This window comes from Natrix helvetica (assembly GCF_964273705.1).
Source record: "Natrix helvetica genome assembly, chromosome: 7".
Lineage (NCBI taxonomy): Eukaryota > Metazoa > Chordata > Lepidosauria > Squamata > Natricidae > Natrix > Natrix helvetica.
In genome coordinates, this window is record NC_138558.1 from 66,200,072 (window position 1) to 66,224,645 (window position 24,574).

The 24,574-nt window shown below is 41.5% G+C and overlaps 1 protein-coding gene and 1 long non-coding RNA gene across 4 annotated transcripts in view; one reads left to right on the forward strand and one right to left on the reverse strand.

The window, feature by feature from the left end:
* The first annotated feature begins 2,198 nt into the window (after positions 1-2,198).
* Positions 2,199-10,639, forward strand: LOC309395539. Of its 3 annotated transcripts, XR_014175926.1 has the most exons (6): positions 2,199-2,536; positions 3,488-3,591; positions 6,773-6,946; positions 7,705-7,833; positions 8,561-8,688; positions 10,044-10,639. It is a non-coding gene; the product is annotated as an uncharacterized lncRNA (long non-coding RNA). The 3 variants fall into 3 exon arrangements; XR_014175927.1 differs by lacking the exon at positions 3,488-3,591; XR_014175928.1 differs by lacking the exons at positions 2,199-2,536; positions 3,488-3,591 and adding an exon at positions 2,546-2,727.
* Positions 10,640-20,415: 9,776 nt separating this feature from the next.
* The window catches only part of CORIN (corin, serine peptidase), a 118,052-nt gene continuing 113,893 nt past the window's right edge, over positions 20,416-24,574 (reverse strand). Inside the window, exon 21 of the mRNA XM_081959718.1 lies at positions 20,416-23,476. Within this exon, the coding sequence (XP_081815844.1) occupies positions 23,294-23,476 (183 nt within the window). The 3' untranslated portion in view covers positions 20,416-23,293. The remainder of the gene's footprint in view (positions 23,477-24,574) is intronic.

Consider the following 24,574-nt stretch of genomic DNA (forward strand, 5'->3'; position numbering starts at 1 on the left):
CCTGTTAAATCAATGACCCTTTCTGATGATGGATCCCTTTCCGTTTCTGTCCAAGATGGGTAAAGCATGCTCCCTGTTGCTTTCTTGACTAATCAGAGTCCTGTAAAGATTTCTTCCCCTTGTCTCATCTCATCTTACCTTGTCTCATCTTGCTCGTCCTGTACTATCCTATCTTATCCTACCTTATCCATCCTCTCTATATCTATTTCTATATCTATATAAGTATATCCGGAGAAAGTCTTCATTGTTATATAAAAACCTGCATGTACAAATCCTCCTTCCTTTCCCATTATTTTAGCTTGAGTGACAATTTCTAGAGGAGGAACAGTGTACTGTAAATCTGTTGCAGCTATGAACTATCTTTCTCCTCTCCTTCTCTCTCTCTCTCCTCTATCTATCTATCTATCTATCTATCTATCTATCTATCTATCTATCTATCATCTATCCATCCATCCATCCATCCATCCATCCATCCATCCATCCATCCATCCATCCATCTATCTATCTATCTATCTATCTATCTCTACCTACCTACCTACCAGGGGTGGGTTCCTGCCAGTTCTAACCTCTTCTGTAGAAGAGGTTCCACAAATCTACAGTGCCGTTCCATCTCTCTCCCCCCGCCCATCCGCCCATCAAAAGATGAAGAGCGAGAGGAGGAATTCTGGTAGTTGAAGTCCACAAGTCTTAAAGCTGTCAAGTTTGAACACCCCTGGGTTTTTTTTTCTAAAGGGTTAGGGGTGCAAGGGTCTTGTAACTTGACAGCTTTAAGACTTGCATGTTTCAAATGCCAGAGTTTCTGAGCCAACATTTTGGTTGCTAAGCAAGAGCGTTGTTAAGTGAGTTTCACCACATTTTACAAGTTGGCTACGCCCACCCAGTCACATGACTGCCAAGCCACTCCCACCCGGTCACATGGCCGGCAAGCCACTCCCACAAAACAGGCTACACCTACAGAAGAGGTTCTGAAAAATTTTGAAACCCACCACTGCTACCTACTCTATCTATCTATCTATCTATCTATCTATCTATCTATCTATCTATCTATCTATCTATCATCATCAATTGCAAGGTAGAGACATGGCTACTTTATAAAAGCTGAGCTATTAATTTCCCCTGCTATAGACATTTCCTGGACTCACAGAGGATTTCCTAGTCCTTTGATTATTATAGCATCAGAACAATGGGGCGGGGGTGGGGTGGGGAGAGAAAGGATCAATGTCAAAGGAGAAGACGACAGTGGAAAAGAGACAAAACTCCCCAAGCCTTCCTAAAATAGATGAATGAAAATCACTACGGTATCCCCTATGTTTGATACAAGAAAATATATTTTACACATTGCACATATCGGAAGCTGCTCTGTTGCTGTTATTTTAAACACAGACTTCATTCAAACCATGGAAGCAGAAGTGCACCATCTCAGGCCCTTGAAGGGAGCTGCCACAACAACTTCAGTGCAACTCCAGGCAACCTCAAAAAGGGTTTTGCAAATTGCAATACAATGGAGAAATTAGGAAACAGATAGCTGGAAAGTGTCATATTTCCTTCCTCAAAATCAGAATTGTAAACTGTTAATCCAAGGAATAAGAATCAAAGAGATTCGGTATTGAGTATTTATTATGAATGAATGTTACTTTCAGATGAGACACTTATGCATCTCACAGACCTATAATGAGACAATGTAGGTCAGCCATACTCTTGCCAATTTCCATATTCTCTTTTCTTGCAGAAGCGAGGTGTCAAGTCTCTTGCGAAGGCTCTGCTTCTGTTCCTTGTTATCAAAATTTCTGCACCTTTGATCTGTAGGAGAAATAACTCCCACAAAGTCTAATCATATTATCCATATTTCATTTGAGTTAATATTACAATAATGAAAAGTACTCTGTCTTTATGAAAAGACACAGTACTTAATTCAGGTTTTATGCACACCTCTTACTATTTTTGCCTATGACACTGAAAAGCATGTCCACCTCCTGCATTTTCAGAGTGAGTTTTTCTTAATATCAAATAAAGATCATCAAGGAACCCATTACACAAGCTTCAACTGTGCAATGGTGAATGAAACTTGGCAACTCTTCAGTGTTGAAAAAATAAATAGTATCATCCCTTCGGGGAGAGGGGGCGGTCTAGAAATCTAATTAAAATAAAATAAATAAATCCAGATTATCCTTGTGACACACAGAAAAGGAGTGCCAGAGCCTCTCCTTTCCAGATGAAGCCCTACTCATAGGGAAGAATCCATGACTTACTCACAGATGTCTTCAACTTTCATTTTATTGTAGTTTCGTGTTTGTGTGTGATTCCTAAGAAACACAAGAGGTGTGGTTCCCAAACTCTCACATCATAAGATTTGACATCATTGTGAGCTGTCGCTGTTATTTTTTGGTGTGAGGTGGAAAGAAGATAACAGGGAGGAAACCAACCAATGATAAAACTCTATGAAAATTAAGACTTCCTCAGCTGTTACAAAACGTAGCATCTTTTGAGGAGATGACAGGAAATGAACCTTCAGTCCAAGGAAGAGACATCTCCAGAGGTACTGTTTTCTGATGTATCTTGCGACAAATTATTTTCTTCCAGGGCCAGATTACTGAGATGACATCTGGGTTTAGTTCTATTTGTAGTTGATTTCTTCCTGGTGGTATAGGGAGCATTAAGAAAGCCATTTACATCTGTGGCTTTGTTCTCCATGCTGACGAATAGATCATCTCACCAGAAAAGAAACAGGTAGGTTTTTATCCCTGAAGGGATCTAATTTATTTTAAAATAAATTCCCTTCCCCCATTCCCTGAAGGCTGGTGTGAGCTTCTTGGAAGAGAAAAATATTCAAGAAACTATATAGTATTCCCTTCTATGTATTTTTTTTAAATCAAAGTTTTTTCCCCCCTTTCATCATGCAATAGCACAGGGGTGTCAAACTCACATTGTCACGTGATGTGCCAGGACTTTCCCCCCTTCGCTAAACTGGGCGTGGTTGTGGCCAGTGGGTGTTGCATTTGCCCACAAGTTTGACACCCCTGCAGTCGCACTTCAGGATTCAGAATTTGATTCAAGAAATTGAATTTTTAAAAAATGTATGGATCCTTAATTAAATGTATTAATTAAAACATATGCTTCAATTTTAATTTTAATTTCATATTAGGATGTCTTTCAAAATGCAACCTTTCCTTCTCCTTCCAACATGCCTCGGAAGTGTGATCTCTCTGCGTCCTTTTTCACCTCTCTTTGTAGCAAGAAATAGCTAAGCAGCAGAAATTGGGACAGTAGGAATAATTGAACCTGCTGTTGAACGACTAGCCAGTCATACCAAATGGAAAGATGTTTTGATCCCTTTTGCTGCAAAATACTTCTGATCAACCGGCTTTTAAAATTGCACGTTATACCCATTGCGGTAGTATTTGATGAAAAGATAAGAGGAAGATTTATAATAAACAAATTGGGTGGGAAAACTTTGGCAAGTGGATATTTTTCTACAACGTCTCTGCAGCAATTTCCACATTTTGAGTGAAGATGGCCTATAATGGAAAGGAAAGTCTCCATTTTACCTTGTCAGAGGCACAAACTTCTTCATGATGAAAACTCCCAGAGCATGTAAGTGAGTTTCTGCAAATGTAGCTGACTCCTAGAGAACAGTGATGGTCTCACCTCAGAGGTTTGGAATTTACCATGTTCCTTGACTATTTCTTTGGGTGGATATTCAAGCTCATCAGTCCTTAGCAACGAATACATTCTGGAGAAAAAAAGTCAAACAGCAGACAAAGTAAAAAGCCAATCAAAAAGTCTAAAGGAGAAAAGCCTGAACATGAAGGGTTTTTTTTTTAAACCATGTTTTGGGCAACAATCCAAAGAGCGTTCTGTGCTGCAGAGATATGGCTACTTTTCATCACTTCTTTATCTCCTATAGTACATCTGCATCTGTAACGCAACTTGGGATTGTAGTTCACCGGTCGCCTAACACAAACTTGCATTACGGTAACTTGCCTGAACTTTGCTGGATAAAGTTATTTCTCTGCAGGTTCTTCCATTTGTTGTTTGTTGACAAAATTAGTTCATTTTACCAGTGCAATTTGTTTTCTTGCTGTCTAGTAAATGCAGAATAAAGTTCATTTGGCTTTTTACTTTTGCTGGTCAGTCTGCCAGAAAAAGGAAGTGATGGCTAGGAGATTTTGAAATTACCTGCAACTTGTGTTGTTTCTTTGCAGCAGTGAAAATGTATGTGTTCAAAGAATAGGTTTTTTTAAAGTTATAGGCCAAAAAGTGACTTAAATTGACATTAGTCTCACATAGATAATTGAACATCAGGAAGAGGGATCCATTCTGATGGCAAATTACATTTGTGAAACACAGCATAGTAAATAGATTCAAAAAATTATTAGGCAACTGAGAAATGAGGAATTGATTGGCTGAGTGTACCTCTAACTTTAATGGTAAAATATATGCTGGTAAGTCAAGTTGGAAGTGTCCATCAGCTGTCAGGGTTCCAAGTAACATATCCATAGCAAACAAAACTCCAAGGCAGGTAGATTCCTCAAAGAAGGAAAGTTTATTGGATATATTGGCACAGGCTGGTGAAAACCAACTCTGAATATTCCCATGGGTTTCACCTACCGTATTTATTCGAGTATAACGTGCAAAATTTTGTACCAAAAAAAGGAATCAAAGTGTGGGTGCGCGTTATAAACGAGGGCTGGGCTGGGGTGGTGGAAAAAAAACGTCCCCTTGTTGCCGCTTCATTTCTTCGCCTCGCTCGCAGCCGCAGCGAAGGGCAAAGAAAAAAAAAGTCCCCTCGTCCCCTCTTCATTTCTTCCCCTCGCTGGCAGTCCCAGCGAAAGGAAAAGGAAAAGAAACGTCCCCTCTTCATTTCTTCCCCTCGCTGGCAGTCCCAGCGAAAGGAAAAGGAAAAGAAACGTCCCCTCTTCATTTCTTCCCCTCGCTGGCAGTCCCAGCGAAAGGCAAAGGAAAAAAATGTCCCCTCTTCATTTCTTCGCCTCGCTCACACGTGTACGTGAGGGCGAAGAAAAAAAAACGTCCCCTCGTCGCGTACAGTGGGCGGCCCGAACTGGGGGTGAGATTTCATTTCCTCACCTCCCTCACACATTAGATAGTAAGCATTGCCCGTTAGATGGCAACTCAGGGTATCAAGAGAAAGCGTTCTGCATATGACGCTTCATTCAAGCTCAAAGTTGTTGATCATGCTGAAATTCACGGAAATCGAGCAGCTAGCCGAGAATTCACTGTACCAGAGACGAATGTTAGAGAATGGAGAAAACAGAAAGTCATCCTGAAAGATGAATAAAACAAAAAAAGCACAACGAGGGAGACAAGCCATGTACCCAGACATGGAGAAGGAACTTTATGAATGGATCATTGACCAAAGAAGTAGTGGGTACATTGTCACATCACTCCACATTAGACTTCAAGCCCAAAAGTTTTGCAAAGATTCAAACTTCAAAGCCTCTAATGGATGGACACAAAAGTTTATGAAAAGGCATGGACTTGCAATACGCCAGAGAACAAAGATAGCACAGAAGCTGCCTAATGATTTAGAAGAGAAGATCGCTTCATTCCATACCTTTATAATCAACAAACGCAAGCAGATTAATTTTGAACTTTCACAGATAGGCAATATGGATGAGACCCCCATGTGTTTTGACCTACCAGGCAACAGGACAATTGACAGCAAAGGGAAGCACACAGTCCAGATTAGAACCACAGGCCATGAGAAAACTCATTTTACCGTTGTGTTATCCTGTATGGCAGACGGTTTTAAACTTAAACCAATGGTGATTTTTAAAAGAAAGACTATTCCAAAAGGAGTTAAATTTCCACCAGGTGTCGTGATCCATTGTCATCCTAAAGGATGGATGGATGAAAAGGGCATCATTTTATGGTTAAATAAAGTTTGGAGTACTAGACCAGGCGCACTACTGAAGAAATCCATGCTTGTATGGGACCAGTTCCGCTCACACCTGACAGACACTGTGAAGGACAAACTGAAAAGTCTAAAAACATTTCAAGCTGTGATTCCAGGTGGACTAACCTCTGTTCTTCAGCCACTAGATGTCGTTTTAAACAAACCCTTCAAAGACAGAATCAGGGAAAAGTGGATTACCTGGATGAAATCCGAAGACAAAGAATTGACTGCAAAAGGAAACCTCAAGAAACCTGGCCTATCTCTCGTGACATCCTGGGTTAAAACATCATGGGAAGACATACCAAAAGAAATGATCATCAAGAGTTTTTTGAAGACAGGCATCAGCAATAAAATGGACGGCACAGAAGACGACCTGCTGTGGAATTCAGACTCAGAAGAAAGCGAAGAAACTGGAGAAACTGGAGAAACTGGAGATGTTCCTGCCAACTGGGACACTGATGAAAAATTAACTCGAGAAGAATGGGAACAAGTCTTTGGTGTATCTGATGATGAGTCTGACTTTGAAGCATTTTAAATAAATATTGTTACCGGTAATTTTATTTCGGTATTGTGTTTATACCAGTTTACGTTGTCAATAAATGATTTTTATCATGGCCGCACGTGTTCAACAACGTTTTTTGTATAAAACAAAATTTTATACCGATTTTTAATCGAAAATTAGGGGGTGCGCGTTATACACGTGTGCGCGTTATACTCGAATAAATACGGGTAAATATTTTAACACATTTTTAAAAAGAACAATAGAAAAATAAATTGTTATTTGGAGTGTGTTTGATGCTTTCAGTTTTTGGTATGCCAGGAAGCAAAGCTAAGGAAATCCTTTTTTTTTTTAAAAAGCTCTTTCCATGTCTATTGTTGCTAAGAACAAAACAATGACACAACCTGAAGATCAAGGAAACTTAAATAAGTTTAAACAGTTTGAAAAGGGAAGAGACGTGGCAAATCAATTATATAAGATGTCATGGGAGAAGCAAATGGAAGATTTATTCAATGCATTCGAGCCAAAACGAGGTAATTATTTTAATTTTTGTTTTCCTCTAGGTGCTTCCAAACCATGAATACATCCTTAATGATTTAGTCAATACAGAAGTGAAATGTATTTTCCTGGTTTATGAGACATATTTATTTAATTTATCAAACTTATTTGCCGCCCATCTTGCAGTTCTTATGACTCTGAACTGAGATTAGGGATTAGAGAAGTTTGGTGCTAAATTACTCTGGAAAATCCCTGTATAGAACTGATGCCAAACATTATGAACGCATGCATTCTGATGTCAGATTAACCACCTACTTTTCTTCAGTTTGTAGTTCTGAGTGTAACTGAGGGATGGTTCATACAGTTCTTTGGAATCAGTTTTAAGCAATCAACTGTACATTGCTTAAAACTGATTCCAAAGAATCCTATGGATTGATTCTTTCATCTCTTCGGAAGGAAGCCAATTCAAGGCATCCGTTTTTACAGAGAAAGAGGACAAACATAGCAATAGGGAGAGTTTGCATTCTTGCACATATTTGGGAATATCTTGTTGGAAATCTGTAGTTGTCAAAGGAATAAAGAGAAGGAGATGAATGGTGAGAGAATCTATTTTTACTTCTTTATTTAAAAAAAACAAACACCCCATGAATATATCTTTCTGCAATGTCTCTAGATTCTTTATCTGAATTTTAAGAATATTTTCCTTGGAATGTTCACTGGAATATTCAGCATTTGGAACATTCTCTTTGCTTGTGTTTCATGTGTTGATATGTACATGTGCATGTTCTTGTAGAACCGTCATCATTTGTTCCAGAAGCGTTGGAAAAGCCCTGGCAGTTTAAATTTTGGGATATTAGTAATACATTTCTCAGTGTGGTGAACAATGTATTGATGACAACTCCACAAAATTCAAATTCACCAGGTAACAGTAGAATCTCTTATATTTTGGTGGATTATTTAAATTATAGTATTAGCCAAATTATTGATGGGATGTCTTTGATGGTAGTAATTATTGTACTCACAAGATTCGGATTGATCCAAAGGACCATCATAACAATGATGGAACTGTCAAGATTTGCTGTCCAACAGTGAGTAAGTAAAAACTCAAAACCATGGTTTCAAGACCTCCCCTGAATAGTCCATTGTCTGATATTTCATCCCCAGCATGGCATTGTTGGGCACCCGTTTATCCTGGGCACCTGACTTTCTGCCAACCTGATTCCTGCTCTACAGTTTTTAGGAGGATAAAAAATAAAAACAAAAGACTTTTTTCAAAAAGGTTTTCATATGTTTTTAGTATTTCATTAGATTTGCAAATGTGTTGTAATAGATTTATTGCTTTCATATAATTTAACTGCTGTTCTAGTTCCTATTAATTCTTTTCTTGGTCCTAACAAGAAAAATGTTTTTTTCTCCCCCTGAGTTGTCTTATACACAAACACACAAACACACACACACACACACACACTCACACAAACACACACACACAGAGGCATGCAGTTGAGTCATTTTTGGGAGCCTCTACAATATTTTCTGAACATTTCCAGTAGGTCTACACTGGTTTCTCATTCAATGTTTCCAAATCAATGAAACCATTGCACTTTGACACAAATGCATGACTCTGTTTCTTTCATATTATTTTTCCCCAGGGAGTTCTTTTGATGTAATTCCTAATACCTCATTAGATTCAAAAAGGAATCCAATCTTTATAGGTGCTGATAATCATGTTGTGTCCTGTATAAAGTCTGGGGATGGACAGCTTCAAATACAGCTTGTGGTGAGTATTTCATTTGTACTCATTCTTTTTTAGAATACAATGAATGATCTGGAAGGGGCCTTGGAGATCTTCTAGTACAGCCCGTACTCAAGTAGGAGAACCTATACTATTTTAGATAAGTGACTGTCTAGACCAGGGATGGTGAACCTTTTTTGGCTCGTGTGCCATAAGTGGGGGGGAGCACAGAGGGGTTGTGTGCAGGCGTGCCGCACCCATAATGCAATGCATGACCCCCCAGTGCGCATGCGTGCACTACAGGCGCGACCCCATTTTTGCATGCTTTTTTCGCCCTCCCCAGGCTCCAGAGGCTTTATAGGGGCATGGGGAGGGCGAAAACAGCCTCCCCTGCCCCCCCCCAGAAGTCCTCCGGAGGCTTCAGGGGCCTTCAGGAGGCTTCCCGGAAGCCTCAGAAGCAGTCAAAACGATGCTCCGAGCAAACCGGAAGTCACTTCTAGTTTGCTCGGAGGGTCGTTTTAAGCGCTCCGAAGGCTTCAGGGACCTTCAAGAGGCTTCCTTGAAGCCTCCAGAGCAGTCAAAACGATCCTCCTAGCAAACAGGAAGTCTGTTCCTGAAATTCCGGTTTGCCCGTAGGGCCGGGTTTTTGCGCTCCGGAGGCTTCAGGGAAGCTCATGAAGCCTCCGGAGGGTCTCGGGGGCGGGGGAGGCTCTTTTCGCCCTTCCCAGGCTCCTATAAAGCCTCTGGAGCCTGGGGAGGGCAAAAAATGGATTTAAAAAAGGGTGAACTCAGATGGCCAGCACGTGCATGCACGCTGGCCAGCTGACAGGGCAGTGCCTTGCGTGCCCTGACAAATGGCTCCGTGTGCCACCTGTGGCACGCGTGCCATAGGTTCGCCATCACTGGTCTAGATTCTTCTTAAAAACATCCAGTGATGGAGCAGACACAATTTCTGGAGGCAAGCTGTTCACTGGTTAATTTTTCTAGAAAAAAAAATCATTCTCCTTTTTCCCTAGGATTAGGGTTGTGTCTAATCTGTGAAATAAGAGGACTCACAATCTGCTCATAAATAAACATGTGCCAGATTATAATAAATGCTATCTTTCTGTCATTTTTTCCCCCTGATATAATTAGTGACAAGTTTTTTTTGTGTTTGATTTTTCACAAATAAATTAAATTGTAGTTGTGGGCTTCATAACATGGAAAAGCAAAGTACTGCTGAGACTACTACACATGTAATTAAAAGCTTCCTGTGATTCCAAGTTCTAAATCAGAAACTGTGATACTCTTTTAGTGGAAAAAAGCTTTCTGCAAGACCGTTCTCCATTAATCTTGTAGCCATGATGTCATGTGATATAATATTCTTTGTTTTGCTAAGGAAAATTTCCTTTTTTTTTTAGGACGAAAATATTATGATATTGTATAGAACACCAGAAAAGTTCAAGAATTTCACTTTCTACAGTGAAAGTGATGGCAGGCCAGAGATTTGCACTTTTGAATCGGCAGAATTCCCAGGTTGGTTCATAAGCACTTCATCTGAGCCAAATAAGCCTACTGGTTTAAATCAAAAAGGAGGACCTGAAAACGTCTTGTTTTATTTTACAAAGGTAGATTAAATCAAATTTGTAAATGGATAAGATAGTTGTTTCAGTGTTGGAGGAGGACAGGAAGACCCTGGAGATGGAGTCAAGGAAGGATTCATCTTAGAATTTTTATGTTTACACATGTAGTCCAAGCCCAATTCCCCTTGATTTCAAATTAACTATTCATAGCACCAATGTAATGCTTACTGTTAATTAAATAGCCTAACACATTTTGGACCTTTGATCTAGGAAATTGATCAAAGAAAATTAGCATGCACAAAATATACTTTGCAACCAATACTATTTTCCAGCTTGCATTAACAAGTGAATTAATTTTTTGCATTTCTTTTGACCCACGTTTTGTACAAGGAGCTACTGGCATTTCTTATTAATAAAAATATGTTTCACAAGTATGCTTGGTTCTTTATCTTGCTAATAACTTCCTATTGGAAAGAAGGATCCTCATTTAATGTTCACTTGATTCCATTGAAGTTGCTAGCCCCTGTTTCACTCATGCCTGTACTGTTTGATGTATGGATTCCAGAACATGTGACAGCTAAAAGCAATGCAGCAACAATAGGTTTTAAAAGCAGGGATAAAATGACACAAATACAGCACACTAAAGAGAGAAAGGGGACCCTCTAATCAGTTTTTCTCAACCTTGGTGACTTGAAGATGGGTGAATTTCAACTCTCAAAATCCTCAGCCAGCATAGCTCGCTGGGTGATTCTGGGAGTTGAAGTCCACCCATCTTCAAATCACCAACGTTGAGAAATGCTGCTATAACTGAAAGGAATGAAGGTAATTTAGGAGTGCAAAGAGTAGCTACATAACAAAGATGTGGAAATTATAGATTTCCACTTCCACTCCTTTTTACTGTCTTTGACAGGAGAAAATTTCTTCTTCCTGACCTAAGACTATAGCTGAGGTTGAAGTTCTGGTTTGAGGAGAGTTGCTTAGCAGCAGCAGCTAACATAAGTGGATATCTTATCTGATTATCTAAGTTTTTCAAATGGGAGTATAAGGAAAACTCCTGGCATTTCCAGAGCTAAGGGAGGTATCTAACAAAAGCTAGAAACATCAGAGCAATGTAAGACCAGACAAGTATAACCACAGTCCACTCTGAGAAATGAATGGCTCTTAGTCAGTTATGACACAATGGAGGGAATAAGAGATATGTTTTGAAAATGTTGAGTTTAATGAAAAGAAAGTGACATGACAGTGTTGCTACTATCTATGGGGCTGTCTCAAAGAAGAGAGGGTCAACCTATTCTCCAAAGCATCTGTAGGCAAGACAAGAAGCAATGGATGGAAACTAATCAAGGAGAGAATCAACCTAGAACTAAGGAGAAATTTCCTGACAGTGAAAACAATTTAATGGAATGATTTACCACCAGAAATTGTGGGTGCTTCATCACTAGAGGTTTTTAAGAAGAGATTGGACAACCATTTGTCTGAAATGGAACAGGGTTTCCAAAGTTCCTTCCAACTCGTTTATTCTGTTATTCTGAACCTCAAGCCTAATCAATCTCTCTGTCTCTCTCTCTCTCTCTCTCTCTCTCTCTCTCTTTCTCTAGTATGTATGAATGAATGATTATCTATCTATCTACCTATCTATCTATCTATCATCTATCTATCTATCTATCTATCTATCTATCTATCTATCTATCTATCTATCTATCTATCATCTATCTATCTATCTATCTATCTATGCAGTAAAGTAACCTAACAAGAGATATGGGCTATGAATATGTTCTTCAGATTTTGAATTTTGCTCTGGGTGAAGTCTGACCACACAACAAAGAGAAGTGTTCAACTGACTAGTAAAGACAACTTGTTGGATTGGTTTTGATTTAATGGGTTGTATGTATCTATTCAAAGGCATGTGGTGGCTCAGTGGCTAAGACACTGAGCCTGTTGATCAGAAATGTTGGCAATTCGGCAGTTCGAATCCCTAGCACCACGTAATGGAGTGAGCTCTCGTTACTTGTCCCAGGTTTTGCCAACCTAGCAGTTTGAAAGCACGTGGGAAGGTAACAGCATTCTGTGGGCCTTTGGCATTTAGTCATGCTGGCCGCATGACCATGGAAACGACTTCTGACAGTGCTGGCTCTTCGGCTTTCAAACGTAGATTTATTATTTATTATTTATTTATTAATTTGACTTCTTAGTCGCCCCCTCTCCCCCAAGGGACTCGGGGCGACGTACACTAGCAACGGTCACAACAATACAATATGGAGGAGGTGGAACAATAAATAAATAAATTACAATACGTTAAGACAATTAAAACCCCAATGATAGTTAAAATTTAAAAATTAAAATTAACAATTAAAAATGCCCAAGAGGTGGAGAAGCTCTAAATTAAGCCAGGCCGGCTAGTCGGAACAGATGGGTCTTAAGTTTCATACGGAAGGAGCGGAGATCAGTTGTTGTCCTAATGTCTGGGGGGAGGTCAGATGAGCACCACCCTCTAGAGTCGGGAATGACTAGCACATATGTGTGAGGGGAATCTTTACCTTACCTATGTATCTTCTGATTGTAGTTTGCAAATCATAGCTTATGGTTTAGCATATTGTGAAAACTGAGCCAAGTGTAATTTGTTTACAGTCAACTGCATTTGCAACAATGAGTATCAAAAAACATTTGATATATAGCACTAATATAACCCATAAGGCAGCTAATTCCAGATGGTACTTGAATATTTCTCTCCCTAAACTCTTTTTTGTGGAATGTATTGAGAAATAAATTGGGTTCTTTTTTGGAAATTAATTAGGGTTCAGCTAATACTTTAACTCTCTGGAATGCCTTTAAAACAACAATTTAGAGATATTTTAATGCTTTTAACTTAGCATAAAAGAGAGACTCCAATTTTATAAAGTTGGAACACTTAGTTAAGACTGACTTTTGTTATACGCTAGAAATCCTGCAGACAAAACTATACATCTAAAATTCAGACTACTGATGGACACTTATTTACCAAAAGAGAATCCATTTTATGTTTTTAAATATTCTGTTATGTCAATTAGAGACTTTGCAACTAGACAGCACATTTTTAATTTCCCGGGACTCATTGAAATACAGTAGATTTCTTAAGAATAGAAAAATATATGGATACAAACAATGACATGACAAGAAATCACAGATTGCAATCTGTTAAATCATGTAAACTCTTTGAACTGGATGGATTTCTCATTAAATGTTATAGACGTTTTATAGATTTAACTGGCAACAATACGGTTGCAGGTCTATAATCAATAATTTAATCTCTTCCTTCATTATTTTACAAGGCTTATATTACAGCAATATTACAGCCTTGCAATCAGCCTTTAAAATGCAAGATATTTTTCTTGGCTTAAAGGGGAAATTAAAATATTAAAAACAACAGAAAGTTTCAGAAAGTAAATATCTTCTATAATACATTTACCCAAGCCTGAATTCATTAAAAAAATAGGCAAACATTTGACAATATTTATCTGCTGATTGTTATTTCTTCCGTTCAGTCATGTTGATTAACAGAGATGGCTTGGATGAGTCCAAGGTCACCCAACTGGCGTTGTGCTTGGTAAGGATGACAGGTCATGGACTTCTGGCTTATAATAATTTCAAGGGTAACCTAGTGTTTCTCAATCTTGGCAACTTTAAAATGTATGGGTTTCAATTTTCAGAATTTCCATGCTGAGTTTTCATTGAATTCTACTCAACTTTTCATGCTGACTGGGAAATTTTGAGAGTTGAAGTCCATGTGTTTTAAAACTGCCAAGGTTGAGAAACATTGCCTTAAGTACCATACCAAACTGGCTCTTATTATGAATATAGCAGATAAATAGATATTTGAAATATAAAACAACAAAGCTCACCTCTCTGTTTAACCTACGAATGATAAAAACAACAAGTCTTTCATTCCTAGCTTCATGCCAACTCATTATTTCCCGAAAAAAAGAAAGAAAGAAAGAAAGCCATCATGGACTGTAAGATATGTTAAAATATAGGCATATGGACTGTAAAATATGATAATAAGAAAAAGGTTGAAACTACGCAGAATGAGCAGAGGATAGGTGTACTGGAGGAGGGTGCGGTTGGGATGAGGAACGGCCTGGAGGCAATCCAAAGGGGGAATATAGAATTTGAGAATCATGTGATAAAAACGGAATTTGAAAGGATGTCTTTTTTTCTTAGGTTTCAAAATTTACCAGAAGTCGAAAATGAAGATCTTAAGGAGATTATGACCACAATGTTAGCAGAATATATCAATAAAGATAAACAACAGCTTGGGTGGGATATTGATTTGATTTATAGGATCAATTCAGCTTATGCAAGAACACATAATGTTCCAAGGGAGGTTCATGTTAAATTTCTTAGGAAAACCACAAGAGATGAGGTTCTAGGAGCTCAAAGGGGAGGACCACTAAAATATAAGGATAATGGAAAGGCACACTCAGGCTAAAGGCAACAACAGCTCTTGTAACAGAACAAGTATGTACAATCCAGCACTTTTATAGGGAGCTGTCAGACCCTTCAACCAATGAGATTAAACCTCTGTTCCCGCCAGAACAGAGGACCTTGGTGGAAACCACTATAACTGTAGCTAGTATCTAACACCCCTCCCATCTTAGATGGAATCATCCTACTGGTTACGTAGTCACGCAGATAGGCGGGCTTTTTGGTAGCTCTGCCAGACCTGCGCAGTTCAGTCGGAGGGTGTTCTTCGGACAGGTCAGATGGACTTGTTTGCTCCGCAGCTCCGCTTGGTGGAAGCTCCTGGAACCTTTCACAAGCTGGAGCTTCTAGAGCTGGTTCGTTCGGAGCTCACTGCGGGCCTGCAACACAAGAAGCTAAGTATCCCAGTGACTTCGGGTTTGAGTTGGCTGTGGAAGGAGTGACTTCATGCTCCTTTTGGGTAGGGCTTTGGCTAACTCAAGCAGGAGTTACCTCTGGCTGCCTAAGAGTGGAGTTGGATAGGCGGCCACAGAGTTGATCAACGTGCCTTCTCCAATTCTGACCGTCCTCGAGCTCTACGAGATAAGAGTGAGGCCCGGTGATGCCTATCACTGTGGCAGGAATCCACAGAGTTCCCCCGGTGTAGTTGTGGGCGTAAACTGAATCCCATACGCTAAAGTTCCGAATTTTGCTTGTGGAGTCAGGGAGCGATGCGGCAGAATAGTTTGAGTGTAGCCGGTCTAAGTGGGACCTTAGCTGGCGACCCATGAGAAGCTCGGAGGGGCTTCTCCCTGTAGTGGCACTTGGCGTGATGTGTTGAATTAGCAAATAGTGGTCAACCCATGTTTGCCAATCTCCCGGGCCCATCCTGGATAGGGCCTCTTTGTAGATCTCACCATTCTCTCCACCTGACCATTGGAGGCCGGATGGAATGGCACGACCAGGGCATGTCTGATTCCCTGTGCTGCTAAGAAGGTCTCGAATTGCATGGCTGTGAATTGGGGCCTGTTGTAAGAGACAAGGACATTGGGCAGGCCATGTGTGGAGAAAAGTCTCTGTAGTACCTTGAATACTGCTTCTGCTGTAGTGGAGGCCATCAGGACTACCTCTAGCCATTTCGAGTAGGCGTCCACAACTACGAGGAATGTCTGGCCATGAACTGGGCCAGCAAAATGAATGTGCACCCTAGACTATGGTGCTTGAGGTTGCTCCCACTCCTTAGCAGGTGCCTCTGGGGGAGCTGGTCTGGACTCCTGGCACAGTGTGCAGGTAGCCACCCAGTCTTCGATCTCCCTGTCCATGTTAGGCCACCACACATAACTCCTGGCCAAAGACTTCATCCTGACAATTCCAGGATGCCCTATGTGTAAAGCCTCTAATACTGCAATGAGCAGTTTGGGTGGAACAATGACCCGGTCCTCCCACAGCAAACAGCCATTAACAACAGACAATTCATCTCTCTTACATTAGTACATTTTGAAATCAGACACAACAGGCCCCTTGGGCCACCCCCTCCACACCCAGTTCAAAATTTGTTTGATGGTGGAGTCTTTTGCAAAGTGGTGGGCAATGTCACTAGATGAGACAGGACCAGTCTCTAAGCAGTGAATCAGGAGGACTGGCATCTCGGGGGTAGGGTCTGCAAGAAGTTCTGGCAGTGGGCAGCGACTCAAGACGTTGGCATGCCCCAAAGTGGAGCCAGGTCGGTAGGAGTAGGCAGCTAGGAAAATGGTCCATCTAGTCATTCACGGTGATGACACAGGAGTAGGTCGGTCCCCGCCAGCAAGCCCAAAAGCGGTTTGTGGTCCATAATTAGTTCAAAATCACAGCCATAGAGGTACTGGTGGAACCTTTTTACACTGGCCACTGCAGCAAAAGCCTTATGGTCAAGCTGGCTGTAGTTCTGCTCGGCAGTGGACAAGGTCCTTGAGTAATAGGCTATGGGAGCCTCAGTTCCATTGGGCATGCAGAGGATGAGGATGGCTCCAACGCCAAACGGGGAAGCGTCACAAGTCAACACCAGTGGGAGGGTCTGGCTGTACTGAACCAGGAACGTGTCTACTGACAGAAGTCTTTTTACTGCGGCAAATGCGGCAGCCTCGGCTCTGCCCCAGGACCACTTTGCGTTCTTCACCAGGAAACGATGTGAGGGCTCAGCAATGGTGGTTTTCTGTTTAAGAAAGTCACTGTAGAAATTAAAGAGCCCAAGGAACGCCTGCAGCTCAGTTTGATTACGAGGTGTAGGGGTGCTCTGGATTGCTTGGATAGTGGTCGGGTGAATCCTAGCGCCGTCGATTAGGTACCCTAAGAATTCAACCCTTGGCACGTTAATTTGGCATTTTTCTTTTTTGAGACAGAGGCCTTTGTCTCGAATTCTGGTCAAAACAATTTGCAAATGTTTGAAAAGTTGAACCTCATTTGCAGCCGATATCAAGATGTCGTCAAAATAGGGGATGACTCCTGGAATCCCCTGCAAAAGCCGTTCCATGATGCTTTGGAACAGTCCAGGGGCGATACTAACTCCAAATTGCAGGCGGTGATATTTGAATGCACCCCTGTGCGTCACGATGGTTTAGGCCTCTGCCGTAGCACCATCTACAGGCAATTGTTGGTATGCCTGCGCCATGTCCAATTTAGCGAATACCTTGCCGGGGCCTAAAGAATGTAATAAATGCTGTACAATGGGTACATGGTAAGCACTTTGTTGTAACGCTTTATTGATTGTGCATTTGTAGTCCGCACAGATGTGGATAGACCCGTCAGATTTGACAGGTGTCATTCTAGGGGTCTCCCAGTATGCGTGATCAACTGGTTCTAGGATTCCCTGGCCTACAAGCTTGTCAATTTCCAGATGGGGTCCAAATTAAAAGAGATTGGAGTCCTCACATACTTATCCAGACCGGTGCCAAAGACGTCCTTGAACTCCTTAAAAATTGCTTCAGCACTCGCGTCTTTCAAGGCGTTGATACCCATCACTTCTAGGCCCCGTGCTTCAAACCAATCAAGCCCCAGGAGGCTCTGCAGGTTGCCACTGACCACTGTCACTGGGAGCTGGCCCCTGTATTTCTTGAATTGCACCCGGAAGGTGCCCTGGCCCACGATGGGGACTCAGTTCCCCTGGTAATCGCGAATGCGGATGTCAGAGGTGCATAGATGCTGCTTCTTCAGGCTAGGGATAGCCTGCTTGAGCGTGGACCACAGCATGATGGTCAGTGATGACCCCGTGATGATCTCCATCTCGCATGGAGAGCCCTCAATGAGGACTGTGAACTTCAGCTTTTTTTGCCGCCTAGTGCAGACTTGGCCAATTGAGGTGTGGTAGGTGACTCTGGTGTCGGCCTCTGAGCGCCGTGATGGCTTCTGTCATGCCCCTCTGCTGATGGTTAGATTGGCTTCTAGGCTGCCAGGTCGTCGTGGAGTGCTTGCTTCTGCAAACTTTGGCGATGTGCCCCTTTCGCTCACAGCACTGGCAGATAGCGTCGCGGAAACAGCAAGCCGATCGGGCATGGTCTCCTCTGCAGCTAGCACAAGGCGGGAATCGTGGTTTGAATTTGTGCGCCGGCTTGGTGTGGCTACTGCGCATGCAGCAGCTGTCATCTTCTTCACCTTCTGAGCTTTTGGCCTCTGCAGCCTCGCGATGTACGTGTGTGTTCTTTCGCGTGTCTTGTGGAGTGCTTTGGCACTGCAGGGTTTCTGTTGACTTGATGGCCGATTCTAATGCCCTGGCTTCGTAGAGTGCAATTTGTAGTGAGGTTACATTTGGCAAGTAACCTCCTCTGTAAATTAATGTCCCGCACACTGCATATGATGCGGTCAGGAATAAGCTCATCAAGGTCTCGGAACTCGCAGTACGCTGCGACCTTTCGTAGCGCCACAATGTACTCATTGATTGATTCACCTTCCTTCTGGTTGCAAATATTAAATTCGTGCTGGCAGATGTGCTTAGACAGCTTGGGAGTGTAGTGAGTCCTCAGCATCTGCTGGAGCATGGACAAAGCGACTGATTGGAGTGGCGTTGGCTCTGATAGGTCTTTGGCAGTTTCGAACACTTCCCGTCCACGGTAACCAAGGGACATGTTCTTCTTGCGGCCTTCAGAAAGGCCCATGAGGTCATTGGCTTTGAGGATGCAGTTGAACCTCAGCATATACAAGTCCCAGTGCTCAGTGACTGGGTCATACAGAGTCAGTGGGGCGTGCATGGCCATTTTGTGTTCTGAGGGTGTTTTGAGTTTGCCGCTCAAAAATGGTTGCTCGAAGCGACGCTGAGCTCCGGGCTGGATTTACTTCCTGGATTGCTACGCTCTTTTTGGTTTGCCTAGTTGCCTTCCAATCCTATCCTCGTCGCCAGTGTTAGATTGGGTAATGGATAGTCACACTCAGGCTAAAGGCAACAACAGCTCTTTATTGTAACAGAACAAGTATGTACAATCCAGCGAAGGTTGAGTCTGACAGCAGTCCTTTTACAGGGAGCTATCAGACCCTTCGACCAATGAGAATTAAACCTCTGTTCCTGCCGGAACAGAGGACCTTGATGGAAACCACTATAACTGAAGCTAGTATCTAACAGTATAGGGCTCCTGCCTGGGCAGAGAGCTGGACTAGAAGACTGCTAAGGGCCCTTCCAACTCTATTATTCTGTTACATGCAGACATATGGCTCAGCTTTCCTCTTGTCTTGCAAGGCAGCTTGATGCCAGAAACCTGAAAAATTCTGAGGTCCACCAAAGCTTCATTTTTCTCCTATCTCATTTTCTCTAAAAACTACTTCCCTAAAACATTATCTAGCTTTAGTCATAACCATAAGTGACAGTGAAGTCATATGTATCATGCAAACTACATAACATGCATTTGCCTGGGGATGTCATGACATCACTTGCCTCCAACACTACTCCACTGCAGAGTCCTTTGAGTTCAATTTCTTAAACTCAGTCCTTGGGTGACTATAGAGCCTTGACTTATAACCACAATTCTAGTCCATTATTTCTGTTGTTAAATGAGACATGTGTTAAGTAAGTTTTGTCCCATTTTATGAGCTTTCTTGCCACAGTTAATAAGTGAACCACTGCAATTGATAAGTTAGTAACCTGGTTGTTAAGTGAATTTGGCTTCCCTGTTGACTTTGCTTCTCAGAAAGTCACAAAAGGGGATCACAGGATCTCGGGACACTGCAATCATCATAAATATGGATCAGTTGTCAAGCGTCCAAATTTTGATCACATGACCATGGGTCATAACTGTGAAAAATGGTCATAACTCACATTTTTCAGCGCTGTTGTAACTTTGAACGGTCACTAAATGAACTGTGCTAAGTCAAGGAGTACCTGTACTATTGACATTTGTGATTTTTTTATTTTATTTTGGAAACAATCTGTACATTATCTGTCTACATCTGATTTCAAAGTGGTAAAATTGCTTGCATCCATTACTACTCATAAAGGCTTCTGGGAGTTGTATTTCAATAAAATTTAGAGGACCACTGATCATTGATTCATTTTCATTTTCTCATACAATGTATCCCATATTTCCATTAGAACTGAACGTGCTCATCACAAGATGAGAAATTCTAAAGTACCGGTACTTGAAACTTTCCTCAATGTTTTTGGTAGTTTGGTTGATTCTTCTAGTACATGTTTTTTGAATTTGTATTATATTTTTCTTTATAGTCATGAGAAAAAACAAAACAAAACCAGGCTGCCCTTAAAGTTGCTTATGTATCACTCAATAAACTGATTGGAGATTTGGCCAAATAGAAGTACATTTATTGACTGCAGCTAGAATTGTGTTTGCACAACAACGGAAAAGTGAAAAGATTCATACAGATGAAAATGTGATTTAAAAAATACTAGAATGTCGAGAAATGGACAGGCTAACACTTACAATTAAGGAAAAGAAAGAAACCGAATACTTTTTGACTTGGGATTTATTTTATCAATGGTTAGCTGATAAAAACAGATGTTAGAAACACAGAAATATAGGGAAAGGATCAATGATATAAGGGAGGTATGTTAAAATAGATTAAACATTATTATTATTAATAATAATAATATTATTAACTTTATTCATTAAACATGAAACTCAGTCAACTGAACATTTAAAAATGTATCACAAATATCACTGACTGGCGCTGATGGTCGATACAGGTTGCTGCCAGCATCCTAGGTATCAACCAAGTACCTTCCTAAAATATAAGATGTTCCGAGAAGCGCAGTTTTTTTACAGTTCCGCTGGTCTTATTGCAGGAAGCTGCAATTTGTTGATGTATCTTGTAAAATTCTTGGACATGGTGCCAAGTGCCCCGATGACAATGGGTATCCCTGTTACATGCTTCATCCATAGCCATGTAGTTTCGATGGCCAGGTTGCGATATTTCACGATATTCGGCCCTCTACAACCGTGATATCTGGCGTGTTGTGCTCCAAATGACGATCTGTTTGTATTCGAAAGTCCCACAAGATCTTCACCTTCTCATTTTCAATAACTTTTTCCACTTTATGTTCCCATAACTTTCTGGTTACAGGTAAATCATATTTTTTACATAATGACCAGTGGATTAATTTAGCAACTCGGTCGTGTCTAGCTCTGTAATCAGTTTGTGCAATTTTGCTGCATTCACATATTCAATGTGAAACAGTTTCGACTTTGTTATTGCAAAGTCCGCAGTTTGAGTTGTCAGTGGATTTTTGTATCTTCGCTTTCATGGCATTATTATTATATCATTATCATTATTATCATTATATACTTTATTCATTAATAAGTGAATGGCTGGTTAGTAGCTCAACAGCTCGAGTCCTAACCAAAGGACCTAGGAACTGTTAAGGTAACGTCAGAGGATATAAGCTGTTCCAAGTAGGGTGGGTTTTTTTGTAGCGTCAGAATAAGTCCGATAAATTTAGAATTTCCAAATACTAAATTATTATTATACTTTATTCATTAAACATGTGCGATTTTGCTGGATTCACATATTAAATGTGAAACAGTTTCGACTTTTGTTATTGCAAAGTCGGCAGTTTGGGTTATCAGTGGATTTTTGTATCTTTGCTTTCATGGCAAGCCTTGCCATGTTGCCCCCAATGCGGCCCTTTGGCTGAACGGGTAGGTCCGGAGTGGGTCTCCCTCCCACGGTATGCCGCTTTCCACATTTAATTTTGGGGCAGACCTGGCGGCCCCCCACCAAGTAGTAATCCCTGCTGCTGCAGTGCGAGCCAGCCAGTCTAGGCGGAGCCCACTGGCGCTCCTGGCCAGTCCCCCAGGGACCATGAGTGAAGAAATAATCGCCCTCCACAAGCTGGCCTGAGCCCGCCTGTCTGATCAGGTTGTAGGACTGCCTAGCTTCCCAGCCACCCGCCAGAGTGGCAGCAGCAGCAGCACTCTCCCGTCATGCCAGAAACACTATAAAACCTCCGTGGCCTCATGTTGTGCTACCCGGCTGCCTCGGGAGTGAGGGGGAATAAAGAGGCCAGCCGGCAGGCTGAAGCATTGCTTGCTTTGTTCTCCCGCCTCCGTCTTGCAAGTTTCACTGACTTTTCTCTTGCCTAAATGAGAAAGCTGGCTATGAGGTGGTCGCAGATCAGTTTACTTTATCAATATTATTATTATTATTACATTTAGCTGTTAAATGACATAAAGACTACTTGATCCAACCATTCTGGCTAGTCTCAATTTTACACCTGTATTACTTATTTACATCGATTCTTATTTTTAAATGATATGTTTTATATTATTATGATAATATCCTTGTTCTCCACTGATCTACAATGTGGGGAGGAAACTAAGCATGGGAGAAAGAATTAGAAATAACTGATTTAAATAATACAGCTGTATCTGAACAGATGTCCAACTTAGTTGCACTGAAACATCCCATTCTGTTCAAAGGAGGGAACACAGTGGGGTCCAGCTAATAAAAATCAGATGGACTAGAGCAGGGCTCGCCAACTTAAAGAGCCACAAAGGTCCTAACCGGAAGCCCCCCGTCCAATTCTGGAGCCGACCGGAAGTCCGGTTTCCCCACCATAGAGTCTCCTCCTAGCACAGTGTCCTTTTTTCTCTACCTGTCCTAACCGAAAGCCCTATCAATTGTGGAGCTGACCAGAAAACCCGCCCCTTGTCATAGAGTCTCACCCTGGTGCGCTCTGTTCCCCCCCCCAAACACGAAGTTGCTCGCAAAATTGTGCTGACTGGCAATAGGGAGCCGCAGCAGAAGGATGAAAGAGCCACATGCGGCACCAGAGCCGCAGGTTGCTGACCCTTGGACTAGAGACAGGGGGCCTTATTTTTTTAAAAAAAGCTGTTTGGTTATTAGCAATATTTTTCTTCTCTTTTCTTTTATGCTTTAGAAAAAAAACAATACTTCTGCAGAAGGCTTATCATGAAACATTAGAAACTGGTTGATCCTTGTGAAGGAGAAGTGAAAGGTGAAGAGCAGCACTGCTAAAGAAACAACTGCTAAATATTTGATTGTTAACTCAGAAGCACCTTTGGCACCGAAGTATTTACACGTTCTTTGACCCAGCCCTATTGCTCAATCATCTGCAAGTTGCAAAATAGACACTTCATCAAATGTCTTCAGCTTCTTCAAACTTTTCCTTGTTCCGGTGTCCTCAGACAATTGCTTTTGGCCAGTCAGTGTAGCAATCAACGAATTAAAAACGTGTGCAGGTAGATTTCTCTTTCAATCCATTCGAGAAAGTGAGACACATTACTATAAACTCCGGGGCCGAAAACTTTGGAAAAACAGATAGAGCCCCAAGAAGTCAAACCAAATAGCGTCCAGCGTCCAGCTGGCTGCTCACACACAAGTGGACCTCCGCTGTCACCCTGTAAGAAGATGGACAACATTAGGGTTAGAAAAAGGTGAAATATTTGGGGCTATGTTGACAAACATAAATACAAAACTGTTCCAAAACAATTATGTGGCTGTCTGGAATGAAGTTAAAAAATGACATATTAAGATGGGATACATTGCAGCTCTCTGTTCTGACGAGGCTTCCCAAGAGCATGAAGCAAAACCTTTTATTAATTGACTGTGAATTCTGCTCATTTACATCCAGCAAACTCTTTCAAGGAAGGATTTACAGTCACAGGCCTTCTCTGGCTTGGAGAGCTGACAGGCCAATATCTGCAAAACCTGGCAAGGAGTCACGAACCAATTAAGTGAACTAATTGTCTCCTGCAAACTCCATGCTGCTTTCGCTCCTCTTTTATTTCCTCTGGGGGGGGCATTCATCATCCACCTGTGGCCTTACTCCCAAGTCAATCCCTGTTCTTTAGCTGTTCCCTTCATCTGGCAACTCTGCACATGCGCACACTGGGAACAAGCTCCAGTTGTTCGTCTGCCTCACTGATGTCTGACTCTGAAGGCAGCTGATAACTGGCATATGGCTCTCGCCCCCTCTCTGCCTCTGACACAGAGCCTTCCCCAGACTCCAGGACTGGCCTGTGTTCCTCTCCAACTTCCTCACTGTCCACATCTGCTGGCAGCTCTGCTGTCTGCTCGTGGGCCACAACACTATCCCTATTGGGTAGGATCTCTGTAATTAAGATGAATGTCTTACCAAAGATGCTTTTTCTGTTTCATGCATTACCAATACTTGCAACTGATATCCCATTTAAACAATGGCAGAGGGACATTTCTAAGTTCATATGGCAAGGGGGGAAAATACCCTAAGAATTCGATATAGACTACTGCAAAATGCTAAGGAAAGAGGGGGTTTGGGTGTACCAGATTTGAAATTGTATTTTGATGCTTGCTGTTTGGCTTGAAGAATGGGTGAACCTTCAGAATAAGAGGCTACTGGACTAAGAAGGTCATGAATTAAGATTTGGATGGCACGGTTACCTGTGGTAAGACAAAGTTAAAGTAAATGTTAATTTCCATAACCGTTTTGTTAAAAGTGCCATACTGAGAGTTTGTAA